Source organism: Schistocerca cancellata, chromosome 8, assembly GCF_023864275.1.
Source record: "Schistocerca cancellata isolate TAMUIC-IGC-003103 chromosome 8, iqSchCanc2.1, whole genome shotgun sequence".
Classification (NCBI taxonomy): Eukaryota; Metazoa; Arthropoda; class Insecta; order Orthoptera; family Acrididae; genus Schistocerca; species Schistocerca cancellata.
The window spans coordinates 55,986,525-56,010,448 of record NC_064633.1 but is presented as its reverse complement, the minus strand read 5'-3'; the positions used below and the strand labels follow the sequence as shown (position 1 = coordinate 56,010,448).

General features: G+C 43.9%; 1 protein-coding gene across 1 annotated transcript in view; it reads right to left on the bottom strand.

Annotated features, from left to right (window-relative positions):
* The window catches only part of LOC126095338 (myrosinase 1-like), a 162,808-nt gene that overhangs the window by 5,692 nt on the left and 133,192 nt on the right, over window positions 1-23,924 (bottom strand). The window contains exons 9-10 of the mRNA XM_049910143.1: window positions 22,838-22,975; window positions 19,186-19,292 (exon numbers count right to left, since the gene is read on the bottom strand). Of these exons, the coding sequence (XP_049766100.1) occupies window positions 19,186-19,292; window positions 22,838-22,975 (245 nt within the window). The remainder of the gene's footprint in view (window positions 1-19,185; window positions 19,293-22,837; window positions 22,976-23,924) is intronic.

Below are 23,924 nucleotides of genomic sequence, written 5' to 3'. Positions count from 1 at the left end.
GGCTGTACTGCCTTTTCTTATTGGTGTTTGATTGTCTATTTTAATGGCTTATAGTCGATGGCTTGAATTTGTATTCTTTTAGTTGGGTTTTAAATAACGGGCCTTCAGCTGCTTTAAAATTGAAAGTTCCTTACTTGTCAAGTCTTGCATTGTTTGGGCCTTCAGCCTCATTTAAAATATTTTTTTGGATAAAGCTTCTGGCTTTCTGCCTTTTGAAAATTTATTGTAGTTGTGTTTTCAAATAATGGGCCTTCAGCCGCTTTAAAATTTAAATACCTTACTTGTTAAATGTTAGACTGTTTTGGCCTCAGCCTGTGTAAAATAGTGTTTAAAGCTAAAACTTAGGGCCTTCTACCTACTAAAAATTATTGTTTTATCAGCCTTCAGTCCTTTTTGAATTAAAGTTCTTGTCTGTCAGGTATCAGACTGTGTGGGGCCTTCAGCGTATTTGAAGATAGGCCTTCTGCCTTGTGTGTTTTTTTCTTTTTAAATTAGTTTTACCTATAGTCTTAAATCATGGGCCTTCAGCCGGCTTTAAATTAAACTTGTTTGCTTTTCAAGTGTTAGATTTGTTGGGCCTTCAGCCAAGTTATAGAACTTACTTACGTGAGGCCTTCTGCCTTCTAAATATTCTGTTTTGAGTCTGAATTTTAAGTTAATGGCTTTCAGCCGTTTTTAAATTTACGTGGTTGTGCCCTTAAGGCACAAAATAGTGCGGCCTATTCAGTCGATAACTAAGTTCAAAATTTTTTGCTGTATTGTTTGGACAACTAAACAAAGTTACATGTGTTTGAGTGCAACTGACAGCGGCTTTCGGCACCTTTTCACAATTCCATCTTCCTTTTCTGTCCTGTGGACTTAAGCAGGCCTTTTCAAACCTATTACCCAGTACTTCATTCATAAAAAGAAACCCTTACGAACATTCATCTGTGCAACAGAGGCGAAGGTCTCATTTCCGACGTCAGCGCAGTTGGGTACGGTGCTCAGTGTCTCCAGCCGTGGTCGGGACAGTGACGCCTCGGAAGGTCGTTTCAGGCTCAGACTGTGCGTTCACTGTAACTTTACGGCATGAAGGATGGTCAGCATGGGGAGCTGGCTATCAAATTGGCGTTCACTACAAGGACGTAATTCGAAAGTTTAACCGCTGTCGTGGGGCACAAAACTTTAACGATGTTTCTCGTAGCAGGCTTTCTACTAAATTTGGCTTTTAGGTATCTTGAGGAGAGCACAACAGAAATACGTGCTTCCATTTTTGAGGCAACTGGGTGGGGTGTGTCGTCTAAGAGTGTCGGCAGTCATTTCCATATTCAATTTGCCTTCTAAATTCCATATTCAATTTGCCTGAAAATTATGAACAACGGCATAAACCTCACAGGAGTGTGATGCGTGAAGACAGTGGGCTGTGTGACACATAGAAAGGAGGGTGGATCAACAGCTTCAGGTGCTCAGCAGTGATATGTGCAGGACTTGTCTGACGTATGGTGAACGTCGTACAAGAACGTGGAGTTGGCCAGGTAACATTCCACGTGTGACAGATGCAACCGCACACTTTCATAATTTTGGTAAGTTGTTGGATCAATAATGCGCAAGTGTGCCGAAAGGCTCTCATGTTGGCTGAGGGTAATCCAAAGGCTGTGCAGTATTGCGACAACTACCCAACCCCCTGCGATGTGTTCGCCTTTAGAGAGGATTACGCACTAGCACATTGGATCCTCCTAGTGAGTACCTTTCGTATAAGGGCAGGAATCAAAAATAGAATGATATACGATATCTGCTGTCACGAACTTGACTGAGCGCACGTAGGACTAAATGAAACTCGCAGTGTGTCATCAGAAGAAGATTCCTCACACACTGGATGACATAGTGGGAAGCATGATAAGATGGAACCAGGTATGTTACAATCCATATGGTGATATAATACGGTAGTGAATAATTGGAAATTTATTCACTGGCTGTGAATATTTGACATCAGGTATATTAGGAGTAGATGTACTACCTTTTAGTGACTCATGAAAATTTCTGCCAGGCTGGGATTCGAATCTGAATTTTCCACTTATCTTGAGCGGGCGGCTTAACTGCTTCAGCTACTCGTGCATGCTCAACCCACTCACCCGAATCTGCATGCGTCACTCTGCCTATATCCTTTGCTATAGTCGACTACAATCGTCAACTAAAGCTCATGATCGTTATTAATTGGACTCACGCAATAGAGAGGAGAAAACTACGATGGATCAAGACTAATGTCTTTATCATGCTATGCCCACCTAGGCTTGTGATACTAACTTGAATTTCTGAAATAACAGGCTTTGTTGACGATACACTATTATATCAAAAAATACGAAATTTATTTGCTGAATGCAATTTCTTTGACATCGAATGTATTAGATATATGAGTACTACCACTTAGTGACACCTGAAAATTTTTGTCAGACCACACCTCAAACCCGCATTTCCCGCTCATCGTGTGTAGTCGCCTTGACCACTTCTGTTAGCCATGTGCATCGCTTGCACTGACCTAAACGTGCATGTGTCACATTTTGTACGTCCTTATCCCATAGTCCACTATATTCATCATCTAATGCTCGCCAAAATCCAGGTTCGAATCCAGGTCTAGCACAAATTTCCGTGTCACTTATTGATAGTATCTACATTTACATTTATACTCCGCAAGCCAACCAACGGTGTGTGGCGGAGGGCACTTTACGTGCCACTGTCAATACTTCCCTTTCCTGCTCCAGTCGCGTATGGTTGGCGGGAAGAACGACTGCCGGGAAGCCTCCGTGCGCGCTCGAATCTCTCTTATTTTACATTCGTGATCTCCTCGGGAGGTATAAGTAGGGGGAAGCAATATATTCGATACCTCATCCAGAAAAGCACCCTCTCGAAACCTGGACAGCAAGCTACACCGCGATGCAGAGCGCCTCTCTTGCAGAGTCTGCCACTTGAGTTTGCTAAACATCTCCGTAACGCTATCACGCTTACCAAATAACCCCGTGACGAAACGCACCGCTCTTCTTTGGATCTTCTCTACCTCCTCTGTCAACCCCACCTGGTAAGGATCCCACACTGATGATCAATACTCAAGTATAGGTTGAACGAGTGTTTTGTAAGCCACCTCCTTTGTTGATGGACTACATTTTCTAAGGACTCTCCCAATGAAACTCAACCTGGTACCCGCCTTACCAACAATTAATTTTATATGATCATTCCACTTCAAATCGTTCCGCACGCATACTCCCAGATATTTTACAGAAGTAACTGCTACCAGTGTTTGTTCCGCTACCATATAATCATACAATAAAGGATCCTTCTTTCTATGTATTCTCAATATATTACATTTGTCTATGTTAAGGGTCAGTTGCCACTCCCTGCACCAAGTGCCTATCCGCTGCAGATCTTCCTGCATTTCACTGCAATTTTCTAATGCTGCAACTTCTCTGTATACTACAGCATCATCCGCGAAAAGCCGCAAGGAACTTCCGACACTATATACTAGGTCATTTATATATATTGTGAAAAGAAATGGTCCCATAACGCTCCCCTGTGGCACGCCAGAGGTTACTTTAACGTCTGTAGACGTCTCTCCGTTGATAACAACATGCAATGTTCTGTTTGCTAAAAACTCTTCAATCCAGCCACACAGCTGGTCTATTATTCCGTAGGCTCTTACTTTGTTTATTAGGCGACAGTGCGGAACTGTATCGAACGCCTTCCAGAAGTCAAGGAAAATGGTATCTACCTGGGAGCCTGTATCTAATATTTTCTGGGTCTCATGAACAAATAAAGTGAGTTGTGTCTCACACGATCGCGGTTTGCGGAATCCATGTTGATTACTACAGAGTAAATTCTGGGTTTCCAGAAATGACATGATACGCTAGCAAAAAATACAGCTGATGTCAAAGAACTCACGGTCAGAGCACAAATATCGAATGATTTCGTACAGTATTGGATCATCAACGTCTGTTCTTTCAGACATGCAAGTAAGTGTTATAGAACTACACGAGCATATAACAACAAAGTAAGTCCCGATCCCTCGCATTCTCATTCTCCCTGGCGTGGCTATCCAGTTAATAGTGTTAGTGAACATTAGGTGATGAATTCCATAAACTGTAGCACAAGGATGTAGACAATATGGCGTATGAAGGTCTAGGTCGATCCAAGGGAGCGTGCACGGATGGACCAAGTGTTCAACGCAAGTGCAGGCGGTAAGTGGGGTAATTGGATTCAAGTCTTACTCTGGCACAAATTTTCATGAGTTGGTACAGGGTGTTTCAAAAATGACCGGTATATTTGAAACGGCAATAAAAACTAAACGAGCAGCGATAGAAATACACCGTTTGTTGCAATATGCTTGGGACAACAGTACATTTTCAGGCAGACAAACTTTCGAAATTACAGTAGTTACAATTTTCAACAACAGATGGCGCTGCGGTCTGGGAAACTCTATAGTACGATATTTTCCACATATCCACCATGCGTAGCAATAATATGGCGTAGTCTCTGAATGAAATTACCCGAAACCTTTGACAACGTGTCTGGCGGAATGGCTTCACATGCAGATGAGATGTACTGCTTCAGCTGTTCAATTGTTTCTGGATTCTGGCGGTATACCTGGTCTTTCAAGTGTCCCCACAGAAAGAAGTCACAGGGGTTCATGTCTGGCGAATAGGGAGGCCAATCCACGCCGCCTCCTGTATGTTTCAGGTAGCCCAAAGCAATCACACGATCATCGAAATATTCATTCAGGAAATTAAAGACGTCGGCCGTGCGATGTGGCCGGGCACCATCTTGCATAAACCACGAGGTGTTCGCAGTGTCGTCTAAGGCAGTTTGTACCGCCACAAATTCGCGAAGAATGTCCAGATAGCGTGATGCAGTAATCGTTTCGGATCTGAAAAATGGGCCAATGATTCCTTTGGAAGAAATGGCGGCCCAGACCAGTACTTTTTGAGGATGCAGGGACGATGGGACTGCAACATGGGGCTTTTCGGTTCCCCATATGCGCCAGTTCTGTTTATTGACGAAGGCGTCCAGGTAAAAATAAGCTTCGTCAGTAAACCAAATGCTGCCCACATGCATATCGCCGTCATCAATCCTGTGCACTATATCGTTAGCGAATGTCTCTCGTGCAGCAATGGTAGCGGCGCTGAGGGGTTGCCGCGTTTGAATTTTGTACGGATAGAGGTGTAAACTCTGGCGCATGAGACTATACGTGGACGTCGGCGTCATTTGGACCGCAGCTGCAACACGGCGAACGGAAACCCGAGGCCGCTGTCGGATCACCTGCTGCACTAGCTGCGCGTTGCCCTCTGTGGTTGCCGTACGCGGTCGCCCTACCTTTCCAGCACGTTCATCCGTCACGTTCCCAGTCTGTTGAAATTTTTCAAACAGATCCTTTATTGTATCGCTTTTCGGTCCTTTGGTTACATTAAACCTCCGTTGAAAACTTCGTCTTGTTGCAACAACACTGTGTTCTAGGCGGTGGAATTCCAACACCAGAAAAATCCTCTGTTCTAAGGAATAAACCATGTTGTCTACAGCACACTTGCACGTTGTGAACAGCACACGCTTACAGCAGAAAGACGACGTACAGAATGGCGCACCCACAGACTGCGTTGTCCTCTATATCTTTCACATCACTTGCAGCGCCATCTGTTGTCGAAAATTGTAACTACTGTAATTTCGAAAGTTTGTCTGCCTGAAAATGTACTGTTGTCCCAAGCATATTGCAACAAACGGTGTATTTCTATCGCTGCTCGTTTAGTTTTTATTGCCGTTTCAAATATACCGGTCATTTTTGAAACACCCTGTAAAATTAGTACATCTACACTTAATGCAGTTGATCTCAAAAAATTCGCTGTTAGCGAACAAATTTACAACTGTGGATCATCAACAAGATCTGTTGTTACGGACATGCAAGAGAGTACGGTACTGAACTTTACACAGAAGCAAATTTCTGCTTGAAAGATGTGCACTTGCTAGCAGACTATTACAATGGTGTGAGCCAAACCGAGGGCTCGTTCCTGAAGTCGTACTACTTGCCGCAGCCTGGTGGCGCAACGTTATGCTGCACTGCCTGCCTAGGAGCTACAGCAGAAGTGTCCAGTGGTTGTCCAATAAAGTTTGCGTGAACCGGGGCGCTTATGCAGCGTTGTGACAGGTGGCGTACTTAAGTGGTCGGACCTGCGGCGACGACTCACCGACAAGCTTGCCTGGCACAGATAGCCTGGGCAGCTTCGGCATCGAGTTGTTCAGTGACTGAGTAGTGAGTGATATTGCCGGCACCACCTTCGATGTTGGATTCCATCCCGAGGCCGCCACCGCAGAGACGTCGTCCTGACGGGTCAGCCTTCTCGAGGGTGCAGCTAAACATCGAGACCGCGACCCACACTCCGGATGTCTAAGCTTCCGTCACTCGCATGGCTGGGCCTATGCAGTTGCCTTGCTAGCAGCATTGCTGGGCCAGACTGCTGCACTGACACGGCACAGATGTTGCCGACACGGAATGCGTACGCCGCAAAGTCGCTGCGCTGCTGAGCCGAGCTAGGTTTACCGTCAGCGACAGTGTTGAAGGCTCTGTGATCTGTAGATCTGACGCCCACGACCGGGAACCCAACCGTCATGCGACTGAATTCACTGTAATAAACTTTCAGGAGGTAAGTAAAGGTTTCAACTGTCTTAGAGCTGCCTGTGACTTATCCAGCTTTGACACGACATATGATACGTGAGTACGGGGTGATTGGGTTTTGGCCACCACCACCTAAAGAGAAGGCCGCGGCGCGCTCTTGTGACGTCACGCAAAGCGGGCCAGGGTTGGATTGGCGCTGCGCTTAAAGAATCGAGACGCACGGCCTGCAAATCTTTGTCAAACGGTTTTACAGAACCTATTCCGTAAAAAATAATTTCTGACATACTTTTAGCTTTATATGGCAGCTTCATGATAAAGTGCCAATCATTTCGATAATGGTCATAACTATTGTGGTATTTCACAGATGAGTATCAAATTTGAGAACGTTTCCATCAAAAATAGAGGTCGCTATGAATTTGTGTTTGATGCATATTACACAGTCTATTGCTGAGTATGAAATACAGATGAGGTTTTGAAATCTTCGTGAAACTTTTGATCAATATCTGCTTCCAATCTCGAAAAAATTGAGCATCTGCAGCAACTTCACTTCCGATCGCAACGCGCGGGAATGAAATATTCATAACGCCTGTCATATCTCGTAAACCGCTGGAGATAACGAAACGAGATCTTGGCAAATGATACCACGCAAAGAGGAGAGTACTTTGGCGAATGGTTAAAATAAGTAACTTCATCAATCGCGATATAGCAGAAAGTATAGTTTATAATTCTTTTTTACCGGTAATGTAATTGCATAAGACTTATCAATAGCCAGTGAAAACGTACGAGTGCGGGATGTAAATAATATTACGATATACATGATAAAACAAGGTACATTTGTGAAAAATGCACTGTGATAAAGTACATTCTTTCTGGACCAGACAACTATTATTTACACTCACTTGAAAAATTCTGCACTAATGCAGTGTATAATATTAAATTCCTCTGCCTTCAGTATCCTAAATAAATATTGTGTAGCTGTTTATAGAGCTCCCTCAGGAAAGCTGAGTACATTCCCCAAGCAAACAATCACTTTTAACTCACCTCACAAAAACAATTATGCGTTGTTATTGTAATGTAAATTTTCTTTCCTGTAAAAATATGGCAGATTTTGAGCATAAGTCAACAGTGAAAATCCACAAACCTTCAGCAGACATTTGCAGCAGTTGGAATGAGGCAATGTGTCAAGCTAAAAACGTCAATAATAAATTTAACCTATTTCTACATTAATTTGTTCCATTGTTTGACACATCGAAAAATAACACAGATATGCTTCATACAGAGAGATCGCTTTTTAAACATGAAAACAGCAGTTTCAACATTCGTTAGCACTCATGCTAACTAATGCGAGAGTGAAAAAACAACACCCACTCACATATAGAGAATAAAACGTATCGGTAATGCGTAACAAAATACGAACTGCAGAGAAATTTAAACACGAATAAAAAGTAACACGAGCCACAAATTTATATTTCGTTTTCAAAATCAAAATAAAGCCACTTGATAACGAATACTAGGCCTACTTACTGCGAACTTTTGCTCACAATTTTAGTCAACTGTATCCAAAATGCAAGATATTCCACCAGAAAAAATAACAATTGTACTAGGTATATAGTTTTTACATACCTTCTTGTGCTCAGTGGGTTGGAAATTGGCCCGATGAATCGCTGAAAGACATTTCCAACGCAGATTCGCATCTTTCGGAAAGGAAAACAACATTACTTTCCGTCGAGTTCCGTAATTCACACTACACCTTGGCACACAGCACTTGTAAACCATGTTCACAGTAGCTTCACTACACGCAAACACTGTAATCGCTAGTTTTAAGCACGAATATAGCACTCGATCCAACAAACGTGTAGATAAACAAACGCTTCGAAACACAACATGGTGGCCCGCTTGGAGTGACGTCACGACCTGCTATGAATTTCGCGCCGCGGCCTTGTCTCTAGGTGGTGGTGGTTTTGGCGCGGTCCGTTACACGGTGGCAGGGCCGTGGTGGGTGGGTCGGAAACCTGCAGAGGCGCCGCTGCGGCCACCCGCCGAGCCACGTGTACCTGTCACGTGCAGCTGACACGAACATGGTGTTATGTCTTCCGCCCACGTGCACACCTGCTGTGTAAAGTAGTTCAAGCACAGAGGAGGAGAACACGCCCGACTAAAGAGGAGTACGATTCCGATAGTATGCAGGTGTGCACTGTAATTAATGTGTGTGGGAATTTACAGTATTGAGAAGATTTACCTAAATGAAATTCAGTAAATGATTAATAACTTTTATAATATCTGTGGTACAAAACATATCAAGCCATCAAATTGTAGCGCGTGTTAATTCACATCCACAGAACTACTCACATGTATCACACCATCATTAATCACCCTGTGAGACACTTTTTAATAGAACTTTAGTTAAATACCATCCTATAATTTGATACAAGACGCCTACAAAATGAGCACGATAGTATGTAGCGTCAGACGTAAATGCACACTATATGCAACATTTACTTCGCAAGATTTATACTTTTGTCACACATTTTAACTAACTGGTTACTAATTTGTATAGTTTTGCCTCTAATTATAAAATCATTAGTGTTACATTCATTCTGACAGTGGCAGCAGAAAGAGAAGAAAAATTCCTATAAGTAAATGGTACCATATTCACTTTTATTGTAATAATTGATCCCACAGATATTGTGAAATGATTTTTAACACTGCAAGAAACCTTGAATTTGTTTAATGTTAACTTGTGGGAGGGCTACTGCATGTAGGATTAAGTGTGGGGCATTAGTTTCATTTGCAATTTTAGTGCGCAGCTAGTGGTGCGTTCAGATTTATCATTTATGTGTAAAATGTTGCATCAGGTTAGTTGTAACATGAAGACATCACTAGTGTCGACGGGCGGCGTTTCGTTGTAGGGCGGGACCGACGCCTTGAGAGGGCACTGTTTGAGTTCAAAGACTGAAGACGCGTGCTGGTCTGAGCGGTGATACAGCCGCACTTCTTCGGTCAGGGAACAGTTTCGTATCGGTGGTCGCGACACCGAAATATATCGCGTGACTTCACTGGAGACTTAGAAATCCTGCAGTAGTCAGGCCTCTGTCATTTTCGCCGGATGTTCGGCGGAACTTATGACTTTGCGTGTGATTTTAATTTGGAATTTGTGTTAGTTGATTTGGAATCTGAGTTAGTTAACTTACTTTGCGACTGCAGGACTGCGAGGGAGGAGTGCAGATAGTCTCTCAGGAAGATGTCAAGCGAATTTTTATCTGCTTCTTCGAATCGAAATATTGTTCGTTTATTTTCGGAGGATTTGGGAGTTACGCTATGACAGCTCTGTCTTCACTAATCCGAATAACCGTTTTGATGCTCGTTATTAGCTGAGGATTCCTTATTGCTGAGAGGTCCAGTGTGATTCAACAACCGTTTACTGTTCATGGACTAATTGTACAAAATAATTTCCGGAGAATGCGTTCAGCATAATTTGGGATGAGGTATGTAATTTCGCCCACTTATCGAGGATAAATTGAAGTTACCGCCAACTATAATGGTATTAGTTGGGTACATGTTTGACATTGGATCTAAGTTTTCTTTGAACCTTTCAGCGATTGTCAGCCCATACTTAATCAAAGGAACTAGCTCCTTTAGTTTCACTGGAAGATAAACTACTCGTATTTGTAACAGCAATAAACACACCACTGTCAACTGTATTTAGCCTATCCTTCCTGAACACCATTAGGTGCATCGCAAAAATTTCGGATTTAGCCACCTTTCAGCGCCTATAACGATTTGAGCATTAGTGCTTTCTATTATCCGTTGGAACTCTGGTACTTTCCCAACACACTATGACAATTTACAAAAATAGTTTAAATAGCTCTGAGCACTATAGGACCTTACATCTGAGGTCATCAGCCCCCTAGAACTCAGAATGGCTGGTTCAAATGGCTCTGAGCACTATGGGACTTAACTTATGAGGTCCCCTAGAACTTAGAACTACTTAAACCTAACTAAACTAAAGACATAACACACATTCATGCCCGAGGCAGGATTTGAAACTGCGACCGTAGCGGTCGCGCGGTTCCAGACTGAAGCGCCTAGAACTGCTCTGCCACCACGGCCGGCGACAATTCACAACTGTTATACCGATGGTTCCTATATCAATGTTCTTCCTGTCTTCAGTCTGCACCCGTTGAGACTGCAGACCTCTCTGTGTTTCCCTGTGACCCTCTAACCTGAATCCCAGCCAGTCCACGCCACACAGCGCCCCTACCCGTGCAGCTGACTCTTGTGTGTAAAGGACTCCTCATGTATTTGACGCAAACGAAAATCGAACCATATTATGGCGCAAGTCGAGGGATCTGCAACCTTTATGGTCGTAGAAGCATCTGAGCCTCCTATTCAGAACCTCCACTTGGATCTGTAGAAGAGGTCTGCAATCGGTGCTGTCGACTATGCTGCAAATGGGTGGACTCTGCTTTCATCTCGCAAGGACGTCTTTCAGCCTTTACCATTTCAGATAGCTGCTCGAAACCAGAAAGACTGTCTACGATCCAAAGCAAGACACATTATTGGTACTGACGTGAGCCACCACCTGCTGTTGTCTGCACCCTGTGCTCATTGTGGCATCTGGAAGGATGTGTTTCACATTTGGAATGACTCCACTCAGTATGATCACAGAGTGTAAACTGGCTTCTTCCCCTAAGGGGCTCAAAAATGTCCCTAAGGGGCTCCAAAATGCACCTAACATTGGGGCCCCTAACTGCCAATAATCCTACCCTTTGTGACTGCCTGGATCTTGCAGGCTGAGAGGTTTCCTCTGGAAGAGGACAAGCGACTGTATCTGGCTAAAGGACAGTGTCAACCACAGGCAGCACCTGGAAATTGTTTGCCAGATTAAGAAGGGCCACTTTACGTTCAGCTCCCTGGGAAGTCTTTCACCGCCTGCCACGTCCTGAGGCGATCTCCCACAGGTGAGGGGTGAACCTCAATGTGAGCAGTAACTAGGCTGGCCACCACTGCAGACCTTACGGCGGACTCACAGGTCGTGTTGACCGTCCGTTGGATCCCCACAGCTGTCCCACAACAGTGATACCTACCCACTGCAGCTTCAAGCTGTGTAACCGAAGCCAACACAGCCTGGAACTGAGAGTGAAGTGTCACCAACTTGGATCGCATCAGCTCACGGCAAACACAGTCCCTATCCTTACTAAAGATTGTGAAAAACTACTCTACACAGACGAACTAAGACTACTAACATCTCTGCAGTATTCTACTGTAGAGAGTAACGAAAACTCAAGAACAGATAGCGCTCAAATCCTGTCTGTTAGACGATCTAAGGTGGTCTCACGATAGGCTTCCCCACAAAATCTTTCACAGTCTGCCTCTCCTCTGAGCCGTCTCCTATTCGACCACGGGTGACAATTCAAATTCAGTCTGGGAGTACACCAAAAGGCCAGAGTACTGGACAAACGAGGGATATGAGGAACGTGGTTTGTGTCACCTGGATTCCCACATCTGGTCCCTGACAGTAACGCCCATTGGCGACAGTCTCAAGCTGTGTAACCGAAGCCAACACTGCCGGGAGCTGTGTGCGAAGGGTCAGCGACTAGTTCGCATACGAACACAGTGGTCACACTCTATCTCCATTTCAAAGCCCAGATGTTGTTTCAACTTGCCGAAAAGATGGAATTAAAATGATGCAAGACCGCGAAATCCCGATGGGCATCATCCCACTACAACTGGACTGTAGTCCGTGGTCCGTACACCGCCAGAACTTCATGGTGAATTTCTGTGCAGTTTATACGTTCTGCCTACAGGAATCGTACTGTTGCCCGTACTTCAGTTCTGAAGTACTTTTCCAGCTGCTGCGCCATTTTTACTCCCACGCTGTGGTACCGCTGCTATCCGTACCGAAGCAGAACTGTGTGTGCAAGACACCTGGCACACCTAGTCTCTTCTGACAGCGCACTGCTCTTTCTGCGTAATTGTCTTGTCGTGGGACGATGTGTGTGTCTTCCCCTTCGAAGTCCCTACGTATATGCGGCGTGTACCTGGTCTTCAGGTGTAGCCTGTTGGGACTTTTTCTCTGACACGATGCTTTCCCACCTGTTTCGGGAAAAATGTGTTTTCGGCAAACTGATGAAAGCGAACAGAATGCTAAACTGTATATTGCCTGGTATCAGCTGGAGAGTGGAAGAAAACAGGGAGATTAGGGTTTAACGTCCATTGATAACGAGGTCATCAGAGGCGGAGGGAAGAATGCCAAGGGAAATCAGTAAAAGTTCTTCTGGAAGTAAACGTGCCAGAATTTGCCTCAGCCAATGGAGGGAAACCACGGAAAACATGAACCCAGATGTCCGGACGGGTATTCCAACTGCCGTCCTCCTGACTGCAACTCCAGGGTGCTAAACACCGAGTCATCTCGCTGGCTGGTAAAAATGGACAGAACGAACTCAACTTCAGTATTTCCAACGGGAACACAGGAAAGGAAGTGCGTGATCGAAAAGAGTTTTCAAAACTGAACATTTTTGTTCAAAAATTCGGTGACTTCATGAAAAAACTCTTCGTGGAAACGCGCCACGTGACGCCAGGCAAGCAAAGCCAACTGGCGAGAGCTGGCGGTAGTCGGTGCAGCTTGCGTTCCTCCTCGGCTCGTGCCAGTACTCCCGCCTAACAGGATACGTTGTGGCTGTACGTTCTCAAAGACTGGTGCTCCTCAGCTATTCGTTCAGTAATGACGTACTCTAAGGAAGAGTTATCCGGAGAAGAACGCCAGAATTCAAGCAGAGGTATACGTTTAGATCGGCGCGGACACGACACGATTTTAAGCGACTTGAGGCGCGAACTCGCAACTGTGTTCAGGTGCAGCCTGCACACAATCGAAATTAGCCAGTCAGTTGACGTGTTGGAGTCTATGTCAGTGCAGATAATCTTGCTGCACTAAGTCTCGACACACTTATTTCTACAGGAAGAGAAGTACTGGATTCCAGGGTGAGTGCAAGTACCGCCTGCCGTATTTTACACAATAGTTGATTATGTCCGCATCACACCTACGTTCATCGGGCATAAAACGAAGATCATTTCCAGACAAAGATTCACCTTGCGCAATTGCTTTATCGTTCGAAATATGGAAGTAATCCTATTCATATTGTGGACTCGTGAAGCTACTTTCAAATCTAATGGCTAGGTAAATATTAAGAATCCTTACTGTTCGTCAGAAGGAAGCCATAACTGGTTACGTCAGCGGGACATCCGGAGTACAGAAACCTGGTTTGGTTTCATCCATGTCCAAGTTCTCGAACCTTATTTTTACTGATGAACAGTTAACCCTGCTGTTCTGTTCGGGTCTATATGACCCGAAACGAATATGAACGTTATTTTACATTATGTAAATACCAATATATATTTATGAAACTTTGTGACTTTGTCTGAAAATGGATGAGCAGCATGTGTTTTAAAAGGTTTTAAAAAAGTTTAAGAAGTTTGGGCTTCAACTGTAATAGTTGCATATGTAATGTTCGGGTCATAATGACCCGACACAAATATGTTTAGTGTAACTCGTATTTATTTCTAAAATCTGGAAATGGCGAAAATTATTTTTGTTGTGTTGTGTGGGAATAGTGACTGCATCATTCCAACTTACTCTCAACAATCACCTAAAGCTCCATGCGTTCACAACAATGGGCTTGTTTGTTGCTTTCCCCAGGAAATAATAATTGGCAGTTCTCAATAATTGGAATGCTTTGTTTCTGCCCAGTTTGACTTGTGACACCATGGCGATGAGACCATTGAATGATCGTGAGTTGGAAGAAATAGTAAATGCCTCACCAGATGAAGGATCACTTTCTGAGTTTGAAGATCACATCAGCAATGCATCTGAAAGCGAGTGTTCCGATGACAGTTACGACAGTCCACAGCCCATACAAAATAGTGTAGAGACTTTTCTTTCTAAAAATGGGAATATAGAATGGCAGTTGCATCCACCAGCACAACATGGTCGCCTACCAGCTTCGAACATCATCAAGAGTACCCCAGGAGTTACCAGGTATGCAGTCAGCAGAATATCTGATGTAAAATGTTCATTTGAAGCAGTATTTCACACAGCGCTTCAAAATGAAATAATAGAGATGACAAATATTGAAGGGCAGCGAGTTTATGGTGAACAGTGGACAGATATTGATGGTTCTGTTTTCCATGCATACTTAGGACTCTTACTCCTAGCGGGTGTATATCGATCTCATGGGGAGTCTACAAAAAGTTTGTGGGATAAAGATACTGGGCGAAACATATTTCGAGCAACCATGTCTCATGAAACATTCTGTAAGATATCACGTGTCCTGCGATTTGACAAGAAATCTACTAGAGAGGAAAGACGACGTACTGACAAACTTGCCGCAATTCGTAGTATTTGGGAGAAGTGGGTAGAGGTCCTTCCTCAACTGTATAATCCAGGAGAAAATGTTACTGTTGACGAGCAGTTAGTAGCATTTAGAGGTCGCTGTCCATTCAAGCAGTATATCCCAAGTAAACCGGCAAAATATGGGATCAAAATATGGACCATGTGTGACAGCAAAACTTCATACGTACTGAAAGCCCAAATTTATACAGGAAAGGTGAGTGGAGCGGCACCAGAAAGAAATCAGGGAATGAGGGTGGTATCTGATCTCACTTCTGAGTTACGTGGTCAGAATATCACGTGTGACAACTTTTTTACGTCGTACAATTTGGGGCAGCTGCTTCTGAAAAGGAAATTGACTATGTTGGGAACTATACGGAAAAATAAGCCGGAGCTTCCACACAAAATGACCAACAAGGAGGTACACAGCTCTTCATTTTACTTCACAAATGACACTACTGTGGTTAATTATATTCCTAAGAGACACAAGAATGTTGTACTTATGAGCACTCTCCACCATGATGCGGAAATCAGTGACAGGGCTGATAAGAAGCCAAAAATGATTTTGGACTATAATTCAACCAAAGGTGCTGTAGACACGCTTGATCAGTTATTAGGTACATATACATGCAAACGAAAAAGTAATAGGTGGCCAATGATAGTTTTCTACAATATTCTTGATGTTTCTGCTTATAATGCATACGTTTTGTGGATTTCGGTTGACCCTAATTGGAATGCAAGCAAATTGACTAGAAGGAGAATATTCTTGGAGGAACTTGGAAAGTCACTGATAAAAGAACATATTGCATCAAGAACGCATTTCCCAAGAACAGAAGATTCTTTGAGAATGGTCACAAGCATCCAAAACCCGAATGATGTGGGTGGTGTGTCAGAATCGGTAACAACAAGAAAATCTACAAAACGTGCACGCTGTAAGTTCTGTCCATCAAGTAATGACAATAAAACAAACATGGTGTGTGGAAAATGTAGTAAACATATTTGCAAGAAACATGTAACCTACTTGTGTCCACAGTGCAAGCAGTAAGAAAAGAACTGTAGTATTTTATAAGATGATTGTATTGAAAATTCTGTTGTTTCAAATTTATGTGAATACTTGTGCCTAAACTACAATCAGTAAGAAGAGAGGATTCTAAAGTTGTAGTGCTTTCTATGTTGGAATGTAATAAAAAAACTGTAGTGTGTTCTGTACTGTAGTGTGCTCTAAGATGAATATCTGTAATGACAACTGTCTGTTGTTAGAAAATGTCAATACTTACGTCTAAACTGTCAACAATAAGAATAGAAGTATGGAAAAACTGTAGTGCTTTCTAAGTTGAATGCCTGTAATGGAAACTGTCTGTTGTTTCAAATTTATGTGCATATTTAAATGAAAAATATCCCTCAATAAAGTTGTATGCATTGTTATTATTATTATTATTACCATTATTATTATTATTATTATTATTATTATTATTACTAACAAGGTACTGGAATAGAACAACAATGTCGATAGCTAAAACTGTACCAAAATTTATGTTTCTAAAGCATTTTGATATGTCGGGTCATATTGACCCGAACAGTATATATGTCAAGTAAAAGTGAACAGAACAGCAGGGTTAAATAGTAAACGGTGCTTTGGAGTTCTTCACCATGCGCAGGCAGAAATACTAAAACATTTTCCAGCGGCACCACTGCTGTTAATGTGGTTGTATCAAGGTTTGAGTGTGCACAACTTTTTTTCTTGATTGCCAGGCGTACCGTTAATCAAACTTTCCGTGGTCAATAGGTCGGTACAGCATTGTCAATGTCTTGGACGCCATACTCCCTACGTTTTAACACCCTTGATTATTTATTTCGAGGGAGGGGGGTATGAAAGACATTTCTTATCAGCAATACACTACGAAGCAAGATGTGATGAAAGAATTCGCGGATGCAGAGATACTCCACGGAGGTCAAAGTCCAAAGGGAGGCTGAGGCATGATTTTACTTAGAACAAAACGGAAACAATTTTGAACACCAGTTATAGTAAACCAAAACAGAAAAATGTTTAATTTTATAATAATTTGTTAGAAATGTTGGAACTGGAAGTGATTTTTTCATATTAGTTCAAAATGGAAGGAATAGCCTTTCCTGTATTACAACATCAGAAAGCACGTCAATTATCCTACAATTTTTTTTTCTTTTCTCCAGACTATGTTTTTAACTATATTACCTAAATGGTGAAAAATAAGAAAGAAGTTTCTTTCACAAAAATGTTCAGTTGTGTAACCTCTTTTCAACATATCAACTTTTGTTCCAGTATTCCTCGATACTCAGAAGTGGGGTCTGTCTTCTCCATTTCCCAACAGTTTCCAAGCAACGTAAGAGACACCATTATATCCATCTTTACCGTTGTGGTTAAAACACATTTTACCTGAAAAGGAGCGAACGCAACGTTTGCAAGGAAAAGTGTCTATTTGTTGAACCTGAAACACACTGTATATTTTTAAATGCTGTTGTGTCCATCATGGAGGCATGTGGGTAACGTACAATCTCTAAAAAAATTTAGGAATAACATATCGAGGGGGAGTAATAAAAAAGCTTGAGATTCGGGGAGAGTAATAGTATATGCGGGCGATGCTTCATAAATCTGATTAAGAAACAAGACACTGTAGCTATTAGATGACTTTTGCTATTTTGGCCACAAAATAACTGAGGATGGCCAAAGTAAGGAGGCTGTCAATAGAGAGAAAAGCGTGGCTAATATAAATTTAAATGTTACGGCTTCTTCTCTGAAGGTATTTGTGTGAGGTGTAGTCTTATGTAGAAGTGAAAAGTGGACAATAAGAAGTTCAAGCAAGAAGACAATAGGAAATTTGGACATATGATACTACAGAAGAATGCTGAAGACTAGATGAGTGCAGCAAATAACTAACGAAGATATACTAAACCGAGCTGGAGAAGGAAATAATTCGTGGCACAACTTGATTACAGGAAGGGATGAGGCGCATTGTAAGGCGTCAAGTTTGGTGGTGCTGATGGTGATGAGATGGTGGGCGGGGGGGGGGGGGGGAGAGGGGGGGGAGTAAGGGGCGGTAAAACCTGCAGCAGGAGACCAAGGAGACCAACAACGAGCAGGCTCAAATGGATGTAGGTTGCAGAAATGAAGAGACACCAGCACAGCGAACTGCACAAAACCTGAGATGAACAGGCAGAAAATGATGAGGATTTGGAAGAACTGTTAATGGAAATGGACAGATCGCTTACAGCAAAATCTGGACAAGGATAAAAAAAACAAAGAGAAATTATAGAAGCTGTAGAAATGAATTAAAATTTGTACCATGACCAGGACTTGAACCTGGGTCTCCTTACTTTCTAAACAGATGCGTTAGCCATTACACCATCTTGAGTTTATTTTCCCCTCCTTAGATCGTCACTATCGCCGATGCTCTCCGGTGTTGGGAAAGCACGCCAGTGTTGGACATAATGGGGAAATACTGCCTGTAGCTCAGGCGTAGGTGATCTATAGATTTGTTATGATTAAATTTTCCTTGAGACATTTGAATCTCAAATGTCTCAAAGAAAATTTGATTATATCAAAGCAAAGAGAAATCAAAGAGAGAGTACCCCAAACGACAACAGCTAATTGAAGATTAAAAAGTGAAAGAATTCCGCCAAGTTTAACATCAGGATGCAACCAATAAAGTCCTTAAGCACAGGCAATCTTTGGTGAAAGAAGCCTCTGCCAAGAGAAATAGACTTGTCTCCAGATGCGCTCCAGCAATCAGTCTCAAGTCTTGGAACTGTTCTTCTAAGGCCCACAACTGACGGGTGGACAGCGAGAGAAAATTGGAAGCAGATAGTGGGAGAATTCGCGAAGTGAGCCGGTAAAAGTACATTCGTAAGATAAACTATGCGTTAAAGAGATATTACGCAGGATATGCACAAGAGAAAGAGACAAGTTGGTGAGAACGCTTTAAAATATTCCAGGCTTGCTAAGTTGAGATCTGGAGGTATAAGTTTAGGGGAAACTGACAGGGAAGAATATTCGTAGCGTGTACAGTAGAAGAGTTTTAGAACATGTCAGTAGTGGAAATTTAAAGAGATGTGGCAAGAAGAAATGTAGTTTGGGGTAAGAGCCCGAACCGTGAAGAAAGAGGAAACGGAGAAAGCTGTAAACGGTTGTACTCACGTATATCCATCCATCCACTCTAGAGTATCGATCAGGGCCCAGGCGCTGTAGCCGATCACCGGTATTTCGTCCTCGTTGATGGCTCGTAGAACGGCGGAGAGGTAACCCTGAAAATATCCACAGTAGTTGGAATTATGACTCGTTTAATAATTGGTTTATTTTCCATGTACAGATTACGTGATATCCATTGCCCATCCAGTATTTAGCAGGCATTATGTCTGGTCATCTGCGGCCGGATCACTCTCTTCCGTTTCTGTGGACATCAGCCGGTGTTATTCGACCGCTGTGTCTCCACTTTGGCATCTGACGTTTCCACCTTCGAGGCGTACCTTACAAAGTCAGTTTATTCTTTTGCACACAAAAAACGGCAGTAGATAATCAAACAGTAACTCTCTGTTTAGTAGCATGATGCCATGGGACTATGAGAGTAACTGTTGCTATACAGATGGACAAGCTGCAATAGCCAAGAAACAGAAAAACCTCAGCTCTGTCAGTTATTTAAAAAGTACACCATCTTCGATTAATATATTGCACGAATGAGAAATAATAAACAAGAGGGCAAGTTTTGTTCTTTGACGTTTATAATTAAAAAAATATAATCTGGAAAACCATACAGCAGACTTGTTATACCGTGATTAAAGCGTAGGTTTCTGCAGGAGAGATGGAAGACACCTTCGGTTATTCCAGGAAGTGAAATTGTTGATATGGAGTTAGAGGGACTGTTTAGCTAATTTGAGGGCAAAGGACGAATGACAAAGAATGCCTGTCATCGGTTTACTGAAGTAATTACATAGAAGGGGAAAATTTTGGCATGACAGCTTTGTACAGGAGGTAAATGATAGATACTTGGGGCATACCAGCATCTGCGTGAAAAATTCGGTAATCAAATTGTTTGTTGTTGGATAAGATAGACACTTAGTCAGGAGGTAAGCAGTTGGAAGATATAACTGACTGGAAGTAAATGGCAGTGATGTTTGAACAGGGGGGCAGAATAGCGTATGGTGATAGAAAGTGGGAGTATCGACACTCGTTGTATTGTTGCTACAAGAAAGCGGACTGGGTAGAGGAAATAGGCATCTTTGGGAGGCTAAAACGGAAGCCACACCGGGTAGTGGATAGAAAAAGGTGTAATTCTACATATTTGTGGATACCTTTACAGTGCCAAGTAAGGCTGCCAAGTAAGTAACCACAGTGCGTTGGTGTTTAGGAAGTGGATGTCGGAGTGAGATAATTTGTGCAGCTATCACACCATTTGGGTTAAGGAACTGGGGGAAAGAGTAGGTTTAACTGAGTTTGATAAGACCTGGAAAGAAAATGAGCCTGTTTGTGGAGCTAGGTAATTATTACAATGAGGTGGAAGATGGAATGTGGCGATAGCGGTATTTGTTGGTGTGTGTGAGACCGTACAAAAGTGTAGATGTTTTGCAGGGCTATTGTGATAAATCGGTCTATATCTTCAACCGCTGGAAAGGTATTAAAGGAGCATTAAAGATGATAAGGAGGACGTTGGGATGTATGGGTACAGTGAACTCTGGTTTCCTAGTAAGTGGCCTCAGTTTATGGGGAACGTGTGGAGTGGTCTGCGGTTAATAGTAGGTAGAGAGTCTACGTTGAGGCATTCCTTACGTAGGTGATGCGACTTGTAATGAGGTCAGATGGGTGAAGTTTTACATTCGTGGGTTTCGTGGTCGCTGTAATGCATTCTATCAATGGGGTCTGGGTTTCAATGACATTTTAAATAAATGAAGGCTCGATTTTGGATAAGGAGGTCGAGAGTGGTTTGGTAATTTCATCAACAATAAGCAGGAAACTAAATAAGCAACTTCATTTATACTGGGTAAATTTACTCCCCGCTTGTGTGAGAATGCAGTTGGCATTAAAGAATAGAAACATGGAGAGATATCTGCCATTATTTGCCGCTCCTATCCCCGTGAAAATATACTGTGGTGATTGAGCTGGTACCCATAAAGAAAGATGGAAAGAAAAGGTCGCTAACAAGGTTATTAGTGACTGAGCCGAATTTGGGACTTTACAAGAACGAGAACAGATTTCGGCTATGACAATTTAAAATGAAATACACTCCTGGAAATGGAAAAAAGAACACATTGACACCGGTGTGTCAGACCCACCATACTTGCTCCGGACACTGCGAGAGGGCTGTACAAGCAATGATCACACGCACGGCACAGCGGACACACCAGGAACCGCGGTGGTGGCCGTCGAATGGCGCTAGCTGCGCAGCATTTGTGCACCGCCGCCGTCAGTGTCAGCCAGTTTGCCGTGGCATACGGAGCTCCATCGCAGTCTTTAACACTGGTAGCATGCCGCGACAGCGTGGACGTGAACCGTATGTGGAGTTGACGGACTTTGAGTGAGGGCGTATAGTGGGCATGCCGGAGGCCGGGTGGACGTACCGCCGAATTGCGCAACACGTGGGGCGTGAGGTCTCCACAGTACATCGATGTTGTCGCCAGTGGTCGGCGGAAGGTGCACGTGCCCGTCGACCTGGGACCGGACCGCAGCGACGCACGGATGCACGCCAAGACCGTAGGATCCTACGCAGTGCCGTAGGGGACCGCACCGCCACTTCCCAGCAAATTAGGGACACTGTTGCTCCTGGGGTATCGGCGAGGACCATTCGCAACCGTCTCCATGAAGCTGGGCTACGTTCCCGCACACCGTTAGGCCGTCTTCCGCTCACGCCCCAACATCGTGCAGCCCGCCTCCAGTGGTGTCGCGACAGGCTTGAATGGAGGGACGAATGGAGACGTGTGGTCTTCAGCGATGAGAGTCGCTTCTGCCTTGGTGCCAATGATGGTCGTATGCGTGTTTGGCGCCGTGCAGGTGAGCGCCACAATCAGGACTGCATACGACCGAGGCACACAGGGCCAACACCCGGCATCATGGTGTGGGGAGCGATCTCCTAAACTGGCCGTACACCACTGGTGATCGTCGAGGGGACACTGAATAGTGCACGGTACATCCAAACCGTCATCGAACCCATCGTTCTACCATTGCTAGACCGGCAAGGGAACTTGCTGTTCCAACAGGACAATGCACGTCCGCATGTATCCCGTGCCACCCAACGTGCTCTAGAAGGTGTAAGTCAACTACCCTGGCCAGCAAGATCTCCGGATCTGTCCCCCATTGAGCATGTTTGGGACTGGATGAAGCGTCGTCTCACGCGGTCTGCACGTCCAGCACGAACGCTGGTCCAACTGAGGCGCCAGGTGGAAATGGCATGGCAAGCCGTTCCACAGGACTTCATCCAGCATCTCTACGATCGTCTCCATGGGAGAATAGCACCCTGCATTGCTGCGAAAGGTGGATGTACACTGTACTAGTGCCGACATTGTGCATGCTCTGTTGCCTGTGTCTATGTGCCTGTGGTTCTGTCAGTGTGATCATGTGATGTATCTGACCGCAGGAATGTGTCAATAAAGTTTCCCCTTCCTGGGACAATGAATTCACGGTGTTCTTGTTTCAATTTCCAGGAGTGTAATTAAGCGAAAGTATGGAAAAACAAAATTTGGATGCCCGGAAGGGATTTGAATATCCATATGGAAAGCACCCTATGCCACGCGCCATACAGTGGGTGGCAATAGGCGAAGGAAACTTGCTGCCTGCCGCAGAGTGTAGTGGCGAGACTCACCGTGTGGTAATGGATGCGGCCCGTGTCGTTGAGAACGCCAGGGGGGTCAGCGAAGCCGTTCTCGGTGATGAAGATCTGGTAGTCGGGGTACTGGCCGTGGACCCAGCGGAGAAGCTTGCGCAGGCCCCACGGTACATCCTGAAACCGAAGTGGGAGGCATCAAGGCGCAGTTTCAAGAGTAAAGCAAATAGAGTCTGTTGCAAGACTCATTGGGAACCCCGGAGACCCTAAGAATTCTACATGTGACTGAAATGAACCTTGTACTACAGATCAGCTGCACGGTAGTAACACATTCCTAGGGTTGCGTAACTGTATTTTTTCTCCTGAGTTTGAGGATTCAGTAATTCGTAAAGTCCATACGTGCTAAGGTCAGAGACACTGTGGACTAGTTAATCCAAAATATCCGGACACACCTCGGTAATGCGGAACTGACAACTAGGTCTCACAAAAGGCGGATCTGCCAACAAAAGTGGAGGCGGGAAGTAATTTGCTGTCAGCAGACAAGCAGTGACAGCGCAATGGCTCGGTCAGGGTAGCTCAGTGGCATTAAATGTCGACTAATCCTTGGATGTCAGCTGACTAAAAGATCCATTAGGGACTTTTCAACGCTTTTAAAACTGCCATAGTCGACTGTTGGTGATGTGACCGCGAAGTGGGAAATGCGAAGGAACAAGCACAGCTAAACCGAGATCAGAGAGACCCCATACATTGTCGGATAGCGACCGTTGACCTTTGCGGAAGATGGTTGTAAACAATCGTAGGAAATCAGCGGACGGACCCGCCAATGAGTTCCAGAGCGCTACCAGTAATGAGAGTGTCTCCAGTAGAGTTCAGGCCGTAATAATGGCAAAGGACGGACACAGCCCATATCAATGTTCACTAACAGGAGTCCGGATACTTTTGGTTAGATAGTGTACGTCACTGCGTGGAATCTAAGAATGACTGAGCATGCTCCCTGGGACGAGGAAGACAGAGAATACACACAACAATTAACTGACTGAAAGGTGACTGCTGAAAGGTGAGAAGTTGTGGTAAGAGAGGAAACATCGGGGAGCTGTATCCAGCTAGTCAGAAAATACGATTAGCT